This window comes from Zophobas morio, unplaced genomic scaffold (assembly GCF_036711695.1).
Source record: "Zophobas morio isolate AGI-343-1 ecotype UQ-CSIRO unplaced genomic scaffold, CSIRO_AGI_Zmor_V1 ptg000669l, whole genome shotgun sequence".
In the NCBI taxonomy this organism is placed as follows: Eukaryota; Metazoa; Arthropoda; class Insecta; order Coleoptera; family Tenebrionidae; genus Zophobas; species Zophobas morio.
The window spans coordinates 151,668-165,225 of record NW_026972772.1 but is presented as its reverse complement, the minus strand read 5'-3'; the positions used below and the strand labels follow the sequence as shown (position 1 = coordinate 165,225).

Here is a 13,558-nt window from a genome sequence, read left to right as displayed (position 1 = left end):
TTCAAATATTAGCACGTTTAGATTACAAACATCAGCGGTTGAAATGAAATGAGATTTGATGTTGTCTCCTCAACTCAGAAAAAAGGACTGATCAATTAATTAACCACACTCATTAACATAATCATGTTTTGTAGAGGCGATAAACGAATAGATTTTGATTAAAGATTGACCATGCTTACGATAACCTTAAAACGTTTGCAAGATTTCAGAACATTCGATTTTGCAGTTTCATAGTTAAATTGTAAAATACAATTTTGAATTTTTCCCCCAAAATATGGATGTCTAGGGTAAAAACTCAACACGGATTCTTAAATCATACAAGCAAGAGTATGTAATTCAATCAAATTTAAGGAACACATATTCATCAATTTTTGTAAAATGACGTCATCATTTTTTATGAGAACATAAACAAAAAAAAAATTGATTAACGATTTACCATGCTTACGATAGCTTTAAAACGTTTGCAAGATTTCAGAGCAGTTTCAAAGTTGAATTGCAGAATGTCGTTATAAAATTTTGATTTTTTTCCCAAAAAGCTGGATGTCTAGGGTAAAAACTGAACATGGATTGATAAACCACATGTAAAGGAGCATCTTATTTTATAAAATTGAAATAATATTTTCTAAAAAAAAAATTGACGACAGTTGGTCCAGTAGTTTCGTAGATTGTAAGTCTAATAAAGATCCGGACAGACGGACAGACAGACAGATAGACAGACGAAAACGAGAAACCTATTTCTTCGTACTTTAGGGAGTCATCAAACGTCAAGAAAACATAGAAGTACAATACTTACTTAGCTTACGCTCAGGAAGTAAAAATTAAAAAAAAATGTTGCTTTGAAAAAATTGGGAACCACTGATCTAGAAATTCCTCACAATACCAAACTCCTCACAAATTCTCTCTTTCCAGAAACGATCTCGTCGTCCTCTCCGTACAGGACTCCCGCGAGCCCGAGACCCTCGACCTCAGCATCAAGAAACCGCGCGAGCCCCCGCCCCCCGCCCACAAACAACACCCCCCTCAGCAAATCCACCGCGAGTACCTCCCCTACCACCAAGAACGCAAAAGTCCCTTCCCCATCCGGTCCCAGCCCAAACTCCCCAGCCCCAAACCCGCCAACCCCAAATCCGGCTCCATCACCCTCGGCACCCCCATCATCAACCAGCAGCCGCGCTACGAGGGCCTCCTTCGCCAGATGACGCCCGAGACGAAGATGGGCTCCATCACACAAGGCACCCCCATCCACATGCCCCACATGCAGGAAAAACGCGTCTACGACTACTTCAACAAGCGCGGCGTCCCCCAGAATTCGCCGCAGCCTGGAGCGTACCCTCAATACAGGCAACAGAGTTTCACCGTGGAACAGCAGCTTAGTTCAAGGCAGATCATCATGAACGACTATATAACGAGCCAGCAGATGCTGGGGCGGCGGAACGAGAAAGCGGGCTACTACCCGACGAGTAGCCCGCACAGGACGCCGCCCCCGGTGAGCCAGCAGAACCAACAGCGGCAAGGCGTGATCCAGCGACACACCAGACCCTATCTGCCGCCAGGCCACGAGGCGTTGTCGAGTTTAGTGGACGTGGCGGTGCAGCAGCCGAGTCTCCCGGTGCCGAACGCCCCTCACGAGGGCTTGGGGAAGACGATGGCCGACAACATCATGGAGCAGCCGCACCGCTTCCAGATCATCCAGCAGCACCAGCAGATGAGGCAGCAGCAGCAGCAGCGGATGGAGGAGCAGCAGCGCAGGATCGTGTACCAGCAGCAGCAAACGAGGCAGTCGCGCGAAAGCTCCACGTCGCTGACGGCGGCGAGTTTGATCGACGCCATCATCACGCACCAGATCAACCAGACGAGCGAAGGGGGGCGGGAGATGGTGACGGCGGCGCGGGAGACGCGAGCTGGAGACTTGCTGTTCCAGGGCTTGCCTGCGTTGGCGCAGCAGGACAACAACGGGGAGCGACCGTCGTCGGTGATCAGTATAGACCTGGAGGCGGAAACTGTGAACAAGAACCTGACGGTGAAGGAGCTGACGGATTCGGTGATCAGTCACGACTTTGGTTCGCGGGGGCCGAATTATTATCACGTGGATAACGTTAATGAGCAGTGGAAGCGGCGGTTGCACCAGCAGAAGGAGGACAAGAGGGCGGTGACGCCCCAGCAGGACGAGAGGCAGATTATTAGGATTGCGCAGCCGCAGAAGTACCACGTGGAGCCGGTGTCGCCCCCGGATAATCATTGGAGTGCGGAGCAGAATTTCAGGAGGTACCAGCAGCCGCAGCCGCAGCAGAATCAACACATTTCGCCGTTGGACTACGTGAAGAACAGGATAGTGGAGGTGATGAGGACGGAGGACGACAAGAAGGACGCGCAGGAGAGCCAGGAGAAGGAGCGGAGCGACAGTCCGGGGGAGATGGTGATCGACGAAGAGAAGCACGAGGAGCAGCAGCAGCAACAGCAACAAGGATTCGGTTTTCCTTATGTTCATAAAGAGAGCACTGCCAACGATAGTTCAAGGAGTAACGAGCCGAAGCCGTTGCTGTCGGCGCAGTACGAACCCTTGTCCGACGAGGATTAGTGTAACGGAGCTTTGTCTGTATATATCGATAAGTGATAAATAGGTTAGGCTAGTGTTAAATGTAATGACTCTCGGCCCGGCTCACCGGGTCGGTTAGCGTCCATTTTAGTTTCTTTTTTAATTCATGATTATTTTAATTGTAGATAACAGTTTTACTTTACTGTAAATACAACTGTAAACATTAAGGTTAAGTGTAAGCTAGGGAATAGTTCGATCTATTGCATAACCTCAAAATTTGATATTTATGTGAGTCGAGATACGACGGTATGCGATGTCCAGTTTTTTGCATTTCCAACTAACTTCATTTCAGTGTTTGTGTTTCTTTGCTGTTCGTGCAATGGATGTGTTTCGTTCAATCAGTTCGGGTTTGTCGCTTATTTACCTTCTTTTCATAAGTGTATTTTCTGTATATTTTTTGGAAATGTAAATAAACCCAAATTTAATATAAATATAACATAGCGCGTAAGGGATTAAACAAAGTTGTAAATACTTGTGAATTTTCTCCTTTTTTAATCTTCTGTTTTTACGAAGTAATTTAAGTCTTTAACGCTTTCACGTCCGGACGAGACGAACTGATGATTTTTCTACACACTATGAGAGGACAAAAAAATGCTTCCAAAATATGTGTACACTGTCGATTTTTTAGTTTGTATTTTCAAATAGTAATTTGTTATTTTGTTGAAATAAATTAAATATCAGTTTGACATTTGGCTTTTTTCAAACACCCACATGGACCGCAGCGCCCTCTGACTTAATCAATACGAGTGCCAGCGAGCACATGTAGGTGACGACGATGGCGGAGGGCACGTACGAATATGAGTGCATGAGAGCCGAATTGTTGGGCATAGAAAAGCCCGACTATGAAGACTTCCTCAAGAAGAAACAAGAACGAGAGGCTGCCGCCGAAGAAGAACGGGACACCGAAAATTTGAAGGTAGGGGCGTTATTCATTCTTACCTGTATTTAAACGTCGCATTTAATTATTTCGTGTGTAACTAAGTTCTAGGCAAACTTTTTTAGTTTTAATTTGAAGTTACAAGATTAAAAAAAAATACATATTCAGATAATTTTGTTTCTAAAAAAATGTATCTAGTTCTCATAGTATCATTTTAAGAAGATTAAGTTGAAGTTTTAGTCAATTTTCATTTATATTTTTGACATTTTACATTTTCGATGACCCAGAAATGTCATGTTGTCAACCGATTTCTGGGTTAAGTTATTTGTCAACTTGACATATGACTTACTAAGTGACATTTCCGTAAAAAATTGCGGTTTTAACCTCAAATTACGTTGACAGCTTGATGGAGTGTAGAGTGGGAATACTGCGGGAAGTCATCACAGTCGTGTCACTTTAACCAATCACTTCTCGGTTATTTGATTTTTTTCTTTATTTTTTTTAGTGATGCAACACTTAACGTGTGTTATTTGGTTAATCCTTAAACAATTAACCGCTTCCGTTCTGACGTGTCGATCCTTGGAAAGATAAATGTTTTGGAGCGATTAATTAATTGCCGGTTTTTCTGTAAATGAGACCAACTTTGTTGTTTTAAATAGAATGCGATATGGAAAAAATAAAGTGGAAATGCATAATTCATTTAATAAATAAAAATGTAAATTACGTACGTATGTAAATGAAATGTAAAATGAAATACTTTAAAAACATACTCCATTCCAGTAAAAAAAAATCGATGTCATTCCTGGCAATTCCGACACTACTGTGATACATACATTTTATGGATTTTTTGCATAAATTGACATCCCACGCTTAAAAAATTTGTTCTTTGTAAAAATAAAAAATATTCCAGTTGACACTAAAAAAAATACATTCTAGCCAAAGGACATGTCATTTCCGAAAAAACCAAATATGACCACATTTGTGCTCCCTATACCGGGTGTCTGGAAAATGGCGGATTAACTCCTCAGTACGGTATATACGGAGTCCTAAAAAAAATCTTTATGATGTAGATTGTATAAGTCTTATCTTGGCAAAAAGTAACCCCGCCCACCCACCCTCTATAATCTTGGAGGATATGTGATTTGCCAAAATCATTCTTATCTTGTTCAAATGGGTAGTCTTTATTTATTTATTTACATTTTAAATATTACATAATGCAGATTGTTGCTCTGTGTACTGAATTAAGTAAAAAAGCACTAGCCCCGCCCACCCACCCTCTATTTTCTTGAAGGGTATGTGATTTACCTAAATCAGTCTTACCTTAGCAAGTTCATTCAGATCAGATAAAATCAATCACTAAAATGGGGACAGGGTGGGTGGGCGGGGCTAATTATGTTAACTAAAAAAAAAAGGCCAATCGTAATTTTTCTGTTCTACTATTTACTGTAAAATTTACTTTTAATTCATGACTCTACTTGACCTAACGTGACCTGACCTGTTCTGACTTTGCTATTGTCTCAAATAAACAAATTTTAAACATTTCTATGAATATACAAAAAGGGTATTCTTAAAATAGTTGTATTTTGTGAAACAAAAACTAATAATTATTTCCCTTTTTATATACAAAATTTTTATATCGAGCTATTTTGACGGAACTGTAAAAATTACTACATTTCAATTGGCGATTTTGGAAAAACGATAGAAATTTTCGAAGCAGCGAAGCCGAAAATGACTTCTGGATATCAAAAGTGCCAAAACCAGTTTTATCTTATCAAATACTAGCCCCGCCCACCCACCCTGTATTTTCTTGGAAGGTATGTGATTTGCCAAAATTAGTCTCATCTTAGCAAGTACTAGCCCCATCCACCCCTCTTTTCTCATTCTAACGACTAATTTGATTTCTTTTCAGTATAAGATAATTCATTTCATTCAGATCGGATAAACTCAGTCACCGAAACGGAGACAGGGTGGGTGGGCGGGGCAAATTATGTTCTTCTGTTGAGTCGGAGTGAAAAAAGAATGTAAAAAATGTAAAAAACGCCATTCGTATTTTTTTTTTTGTTATACTATTTATTATAAAAATTACTTCTTATTTCATGCACCTAACCTAACGTGACCTGACCTGTTCTGACTTTTCTGTTGTCTGAAATAAACAAATTTTAAACATTTCTGTGAATATCTAAAAATAAATAAATTTTTATACCGAGCTAGTTTGACGGAGCTGTAAAAATTCCTATATTTCAATTGGCGATTTTGGAAAAACGGTAGAAATTTCCGCAGAAATGAAGCCAAAAATGACTTATGGATACCGAAATCTATAAGAAAAAAATCTAACTAATTTTCGAAAATAGTTGAAAATGGTCGAAAATGTTAAAAGTGCCAAAATCAGTTTTATCTTGTCAAATACTAGCCCCGCCCACCCACCGTCTATTTTCTTGGAAGGTATGTAATTTGCCAAAATCAGGCTCATCGTAGCAAGTACTAGCCCCGCCACCCCCCCTCTTCTCATTCTAACGACTAATTTTATTTTGTTTCAATATAAGATAATTAATTTCATTTATATCGGATAAAATCAATCACTGAATAGGAGACAGGGTGGGTGGGCGGGGCTAATTATGTTCTTCTGTTGAGTGGGAGTGGAAAAAGAATGTGAAAAAAGTAAAAAAAAAACAATCGTATTTTTTTGTTACACTATTTGCTATAAAATTTATTTCTTATTTCATGCACCTGACCTGACTTGACCTAACGTGACCTAACTTATTCTGACTTTTCTAATGTCTCAAATAAACAAATTTTGAACATTTCTGTGAATATATAAAAATAAATAAATTTTTATACCGAGCTATTTTGACGGAACTGTAAAAATTGCTATATTTCAATTTGCCTTTTTGGAAAAACGGTAGGAATTTCCGCAGAAATGAAGCAAAAAATGACTTCTGGATATCGAAATCTACGAGAAAATGTCTAACTAATTTTAGAAAATAGTTGAAAAATGGTCGAAAATGTCAGTTTTATCTAATTAAATACTAGCCCCGCCCACCCACCCTGTATTTTCTTGGAGGATACGTGATTTGCCAAAATCAGATTTATCTTATCAAATACTAGCCCCGCCCACTCACCCTCTATTTTCTTGGAGGGTATGTGATTTGCCAAAATCAGTCTCATCTTAGCAAATACTAGCTCCACCCACCCACCGCCCCCCCTCTTCTCGTTCTAAGGACTAATTTTATTTCTTTTCAATATAAGATAATTAATTTCATTCATATCGGATAAAATCAATCACTGAAATGACGGCAGGGTGGGTGGGCGGGGCTAATTATGTTCTTCTGTTGAGTGGGAATGGAAAAAGTATGTGAAAAAAGTAAAAACAAAACGCCATTTGTAATTTTTTTTGTTATACTATTTGTTATAAAATTTATTTCTTGTGTCTTTCATGCACCTGACCTTACTTGACCTAACGTGACCTGACCTGTTCTGACTTTTCTAGTGTTTCAAATAAACAAATTTTAAACATTTTTGTGAATATATAAAAACCTAAAGTACATTCTTAAAATAATTGTATTTTGTGAAACAATAATTAATAATTATTTCCCTTTTTATCTACAAAATGTTTACACCGAACTATTTTGACGGAATTGGAAAAATTCCTATATTTCAATTGGCGATTTTGGAAAAACGGTAGAAATTTCCGAAGCAGCGAAGCCAAAAATGACTTCTGGATATCGAAATCTACAAGACAATGTCAAAAGTGCCAAACTCAGTTTTATCTTATTAAATACTAGCCCCGCCCACCCACCCTCTATTTTCCTGGAGGGTATGTGATTTGCCAAAATCAGTCTCATCTTAGCAAATATTAGCCCCACCCACCCACCCCCCTCTTCTCATTCTAACGACTAATTGTATTTCTTTTTACTATAAGAATATTCATTTCACTCAGATCGGATAAAATCAATCACTGTGGGCGGGGCTAATTATGTTCTTCTGTTGAGTGGGAGTGGAAAAAGAATGTGAAAAAAGTTAAAAAAAAATGGTATTCGTAATTTTTTCTTCTGACTTTTCTATTGTCTCAAATAAACAAATTTTAAACATTTCTGTGAATATATAAAAACCACAAAATACATTCTTAAAATAATTGTATTTTGTGAAACAAACATTAATAATGGTTTCCTTTTTTATGTACAAAATTTTTATACTGAGCTATTTTGACGGAATGTAAAAATTGTGGATTTTGGAAAAAAGGTAGGAATTTCCGCACAAATGAAGCTGAAAATGACTTCTGGACATCAAAATCTACACGAAAATGTCTAACTAATGTTCGAAAATAGTTGAAAAATGGTCGAAAATGTCAAAGCCCCAAAATCAGTTTTATCTTATCAAATACTAGCCCCGCCCACCCACCCTCCATTTTCTTGGAGAGTATGTGATTTGCCAAAATCAGTTTCATCTTATCAAATACTAGCCCCGCCCACCCACCTTCTATTTTCTTGGAGGGTATATGATTTGCCAAAATCAGTATTACCTTAGCAAGTACGAGCCCCCCCCCCCACCTCTTCTCAATCTAACGACTAATTCGATTCGTGTTCAGTAGAACTATCAAATTGGATAAAATCAATCACTGAAGTCGAGACAGGGTGGGTGGGCGGGGCTAATTATGTTCTGCTGTTGTGTAGGAGTGGAAAATAGTTGAAAAATGGTCGAAAATGTTAAAAGTGCCAAAATCAGTTTGATCTTATCAAATACTAGCCCCGCCCACCCACCCTCTATTTTCTTGGAGGGTATGTGATTGCCAAAATCAGTTTTATCTTATCAAATACTAGCCCCGCCCACCCACTCTCTACTTTCTTGGAGGGTATGTGATTCACCAAAATCAGTCTTACCTTAGCAATTACGAGCCCCCCCCCCCCCACGTCTTCTCATTCTAACGACTAATTTTATTCGTGTTCAGTAAAACTATCAAATCGGATAAAATCAATCACTGAAACCGAGACAGAGTGGGTGGGCGGGGCTAATTATGTTCTTCTGTTGAGTGGGAGTGGAAAATTTTCGAAAATAGTTGAAAAATGGTCGACAATGTTAAAAGTGCCAAAATCAGTTTTATCTTATCAAATATTAGCCCCGCCCACCCACCCTCTATTTTCTTGGAAGGTATGTGATTTGCCAAAATTAGTTTTATCTTATCAAATACTAGCCCCGCCCACCCACCCTCTATTTTCTTGGAAGGTATGTGATTCGCCAAAATGCGTCTTATCCTAGGAAGTACTAGCTGGCTAAGATAAGACTGATTTTGGCAAATCATATACCCTCCAAGAAATAGAAGGTGGGTGGGCGGGGCTAGCACTTTTGATTTTGTTTTAAATCTTAGATCCTTCCGTTTGTTAAAACAGAATTCAATTTCCATTTCACAATAAATAAAATAAGTTAGCCAAATGAGGAAGGAGGTGGGCGGAGCTATATTCAGCTTTTTCAATAAACTTAGGAGCAAACACTAGCCCCTCCCACCCACCCACCTTCATTTCAGTAATTCATTTGTCTACTCTGAATGAAAGGTGGAGCTTACGCTAAACAGAAATAAAAGTAGCCGTTAGAATGTGAAGAACTCGGGTGGGCGGGGTTACTGGTTGCTATGATAAAACTGATTTTGGCAAATGGCATACCCTCTAAGAAAATAAAGGACGGGTGGGTGGGGCTAGTACCTGCTAAGTTAAGACTGATTTTGACAAAAGATATACCCTTTAAGAAACTGGAGGGTGGGTGGGCGGGGCTAGTATTTGATAAGATAAAACTGATTTTGGCAAATGGCAGAGAGTGTAGCGGAGAGTTAATCCGCCATTTTCCAGACACCCGGTGTAGCGATGCCATTTCCGGAAAAACCAAAAAAAAATGTGTACACACTTTATAGCGATTTTTGTATTAGTTTTCCATTTTATTATTTTAAATGTAAATAAGCACTGTTTGACATAGTTAAAAAACATGCTTCAATTCCAGTAGTAAGAAAAAAATTAATGTCATTTCCGGAAAATCGGACATCGATGTTATTCTGTAGTAGGTATACACATTTTATAGATTTTTTTTATCAATTGACGTTCCAGGTTTTAAAATTTATTTTTTCATTATAAAAATAAAAAATATTCTATTTGTGCCTCAAACAAACTTAAATTCTAATTAAAAAAGAATTCGACGTCATTTCCGGAAAAATCGACGGTGACTAAATCTGTAAAGATTTTGGACCGATTTTTGTGTTAATTATCCAGTTTAAATTTAAAAAAGTACTCTCTGAAATATTTCAAAAACATACTCAGAGTAGTACGAAAAACATTAATGTCATTTCCGGAAAATCGGACACTGATGATTGTGTAGTATACATATTTATAGATTTTTTGCATCAATTGACTAACAGTCTAGGCTTTAAAATTTTGTTTTTGAATGTAAAAATGAAAAAAAATCCATTTGACTCTAAAAAAGTGCTACATTCTAATTGGAAAAAGAGGATAATGTCATTTCCGGAAAAAACAAAGGTGACTAAGTTTGTACTGATTTCGTACCGATTTTTGTATTCATTGTCCATTTTAAATTTAAAAAAGTACTGTTTAGGACACTTCAAGAAGATACTCAATTTCAGTAGTAAGAAAAAAATTAATGTCATTTCCGGAAATTCGGACATCGATGTTCGATGTGATTCTATAGTATACACATTTTATATATTTTTTGCATCAATTGACATCTCAGACTTTAAAATTTTGTTTTTCATTGTAAAAAAGAAGGCGATGTCGTTTCCGGAAAAACCAGAGGTGACTAAATCTGTAGTACCTTTATACCGATTTTTCTTTTAATTTCCTTTTTTACTTCAAAACAGACTCCATTCCAATAATAAAAAAAAATAATGTTATTTCCCGCTTCCAGGAAGCCGACCTGGAAGACGAATCAATGAAACACATATCCGGAGGTTTGGATGAACTGAACAGCATCCTGCAAGTAACCCAGCGAAAAATCCACAGGTTCAAAGTAGGCCAAAATCCGAGTATCATCCCAAAACCCGTGACGTCCCCTCTTGCTTTCAGGCATCCTGCAGCTCGCTCACCAGCCTGCTCAAGTTCAAAATCGGCACTTCGTCCTCATCCGAGCCGTTAGAGAGCGCCGCCCCCGAGAATCCCGAGCCGATCGACAGCCAGTCGCCCCCGGTGAGCGTCAACGGCACCTGCAGCACCGAAGGGGGCACCCGAAAAAGCGACTTAGCCAAGGCTTTAGACACCCACTTGGACCGGTACGACGCCATGATCGAGAAGGCCGAGAACGCTCAATACAGCATGGCTCACCAAAACAAAGAGATGAAGAGGTTCTTGAACTGAGAGCGCTTCTTGATGTGATTTTTTCTACTATCTTGTTGTTAAGTGTAGTTGTTTTTGTTGAGTTTTAGCTTAACGATGATGGTGTGATGGGGGAAAAAGCCTGAGATGCGGTTGAGTACCCACGGTTTAACCTGTGCTTCCAGCTTAATATCGATATTTTTTATCATATTGTTGAAGAGGTTATATTATTGTAACATATTGATGTCGTCCGTTTTATGTAGTTCGTTAGTGTACTTTATGTGTGAGAGGCTCAGTTGCTGACTGGGGTTTGTGCACGAAAATGTACCTTATGACGATGGGCGGGGCCTTGATTTGCAATCGAAGCGTTGCCTACTTATTCACGGTAGAGAGTTAGGCGAAATTTGGAAAAATAAATATTCCGTTTTTGAGCACTGGGTGGTTTTTCTCTTACTTTTTCCCATGGTACGTTGTGCAAAATAATACAAACAAGTTTCTATTTACACTAAATTTATAAGAACAAGAGCGTAATAAATTTGATAGAAAAAAGTTTGCACTGATAACTGTTGCTGCTGATGATCATGGCTTGCATTCTTTTTTTAATTTTTACTAAACTCTGTTACTGTGACTAATATTTGAAAAAGTATTAACAGTTTGTTTATTCAAAGATTTGTAATTTTATTCATAAAATTTCAAGAATTATTTTTGTAAGTTTTAAATACGTCATCACGATTTATGGTGGATATTTATCGGAACGGCCATGAAACAAAAAAACAGAACTCCCTGAATTTTTAATTAAACTAGTTTTAAATGTTCTGACCCCCAAACTTACGAATTCTTTCAAGGCTTAGTATTGGGTTTGTAAGACACTTTTGTTTCACTTATTCTCAAATTAAACTCACTTTGTTTGCTGTCGCAAACTGATTGATGGATATTAGGCGAAATAGATTGATGGGTATCAAGTTTGCGCATGCCGTAGGTCGACAAGGGTAAACGGAGGGCAGTTAGAATTTTTTATAAATCGCTCTTTAAATATATTGGTTAGTTTATTTAACGTGTCTATTTCTTGAATTTGTGATTTTATTTTTTAATTTAACCAGATTTGGTACTTTTACTGCATTTTTCGCACATTTTTCTTTTTCATATTTTATTTGCATCTCCTTTTGCCTCTGTTTGTCCACATTCTATTTACGTATTCTTTTTTTCTGTCTGTCAAACGAGAATAGAATAACAAAACAAAATACAAATCACTGGACCAATTGTGTCTCGTTTTTTGAGAGAATTTGAAAGAATTTTGAAAACATTTCGTATCATATTTATAATAAAATCTTAAGGGATCCTTACTTGGAAGGAATTTGACAGAATTTGAAAAACTTTCGAGGATTCTTTGTGCTATTTTTGAAAAAATTGAAGTAATCCTAGTATTTTCATTTTTGAAAGAATTTGGAAAAATCTCGAGTACATCTACTTTCATATTTTTTAATGAATTTGAAAGAACTTCGAAATACCATTGCGTTTTCTTTTTAAAAGAATCTTGAAGTATCCTTGTGTCTTATTTAGAAAGAATCTGACAGAACGTCGGGAACTCCTGGTGTATTATTTTGGCAAAATTTGGAAGAATCTTGAGGCAGCCCGGAAGTCTTATTTAGTTATTTATGAAGGAATCCAGGGGACTACTGGAATCTTAATTTTAAGATAGTTTGAAAAAAAATCTGGAGTTTCTGGTTTGATGTTTAAAAGTATTTCAGAGAATTTCGGCTTCTGTTGTTTTATTTTTGAAAAAAATCGAAAGAATCTTAGGCATCCCTGGTGGTTTTTTTTTTTGCTTTTTTTTTTGACAAAAATTTGAGAGAATCTTAGGAACTTCTGCTGTCTTATGTTTGAAAGAATTTGCAAGAATATCGGGATCCGTTGTGTTTAATTTTTAACAGAATTTGAAAAATCTTGAGGACCCCTGGTGTGTTAATTTTTACAGAATTTCGAACATCCATGGTAATTGTTCATCTTATTATTTTAAGGAATTTCAAAGAATCGCGGGTATTCCTGGAATTTTGTTTTTGAAAGAATTTGAAGGAATCTGGAAAACTTCTATCTTGTTTTTAAGACAATCTGAAAGAATCCCGGACATCCATGGTAACTTTTTTTTATAAAAGAATTTCGGATTCCAGTAGAGTCTTCTTTTTGAGAAAAATTGAAGGAATTTCGGGGATTCTTTTTGAGAGAATTTGAAAAAATCTAGAAAATCCCTGGAATCTTGTTTATTGGGAAATTATCTTAAGGGCCCTTTATCTTATTTTGGAAAAAAATTGTAAAAAATCTCTGTGTTATTTACTTTTTAACGACTGAAAGAACCATCTGGAGTCTTGTTTTTTAAAGAATTTGAAGGAATTTCGGGGACTCCTTTTGGGAGAATTTGAAAAAATCTCGAATTACCCTGGTGTCTTGTGTTTTTTGAAACGTCTTAAGGACCCTTTGTGTCTTATTTTGGAAAAATTTAGGAAAAATCACAAAGATCCCTGGGGTTATCTATTTTTTAAAGACTTTGAAAGGACCGTTAAGGATCCCTGGAATTTTATTTTTTAAAGCATTTGAAAGAATTCCTAGTCTTTGGTGTTTTATATTTGAAAAAATTTAAAAGAATCTCACAAGCCGCTAGTATTTTATTTTTTAAAGAACTTAAGAGAATCTCGGATCCCCTGAAGTCTTCTTTTTGGAAGATTTTGAAGGAATTTCGGGGAGTTCTTTTGAGAGAATTTGAAAAAATCTCGAAGATTCCTGGTG

The 13,558-nt window shown here is 37.5% G+C and overlaps 2 protein-coding genes across 2 annotated transcripts; both read left to right on the top strand.

Annotated features, from left to right (window-relative positions):
- Positions 1 to 864: 864 nt before the first annotated feature.
- On the top strand, positions 865 to 3,282 carry LOC135121698 (uncharacterized; the record flags this gene model as incomplete). Its single annotated transcript, XM_064045986.1, has 1 exon — positions 865 to 3,282. A coding segment is annotated over one exon (1,714 nt), but the record flags the coding sequence as incomplete, so codon positions are not given.
- Positions 3,283 to 3,285: 3 nt separating this feature from the next.
- On the top strand, positions 3,286 to 11,211 carry LOC135121689 (uncharacterized). Its single transcript, XM_064045978.1, has 3 exons — positions 3,286 to 3,512; positions 10,374 to 10,475; positions 10,532 to 11,211. Exons 1-3 carry the CDS (start codon positions 3,372 to 3,374, stop codon positions 10,817 to 10,819), a joined length of 531 nt encoding a protein of 176 aa, XP_063902048.1. The 5' UTR covers positions 3,286 to 3,371; the 3' UTR covers positions 10,820 to 11,211.
- The last annotated feature ends 2,347 nt before the right edge of the window (positions 11,212 to 13,558 follow it).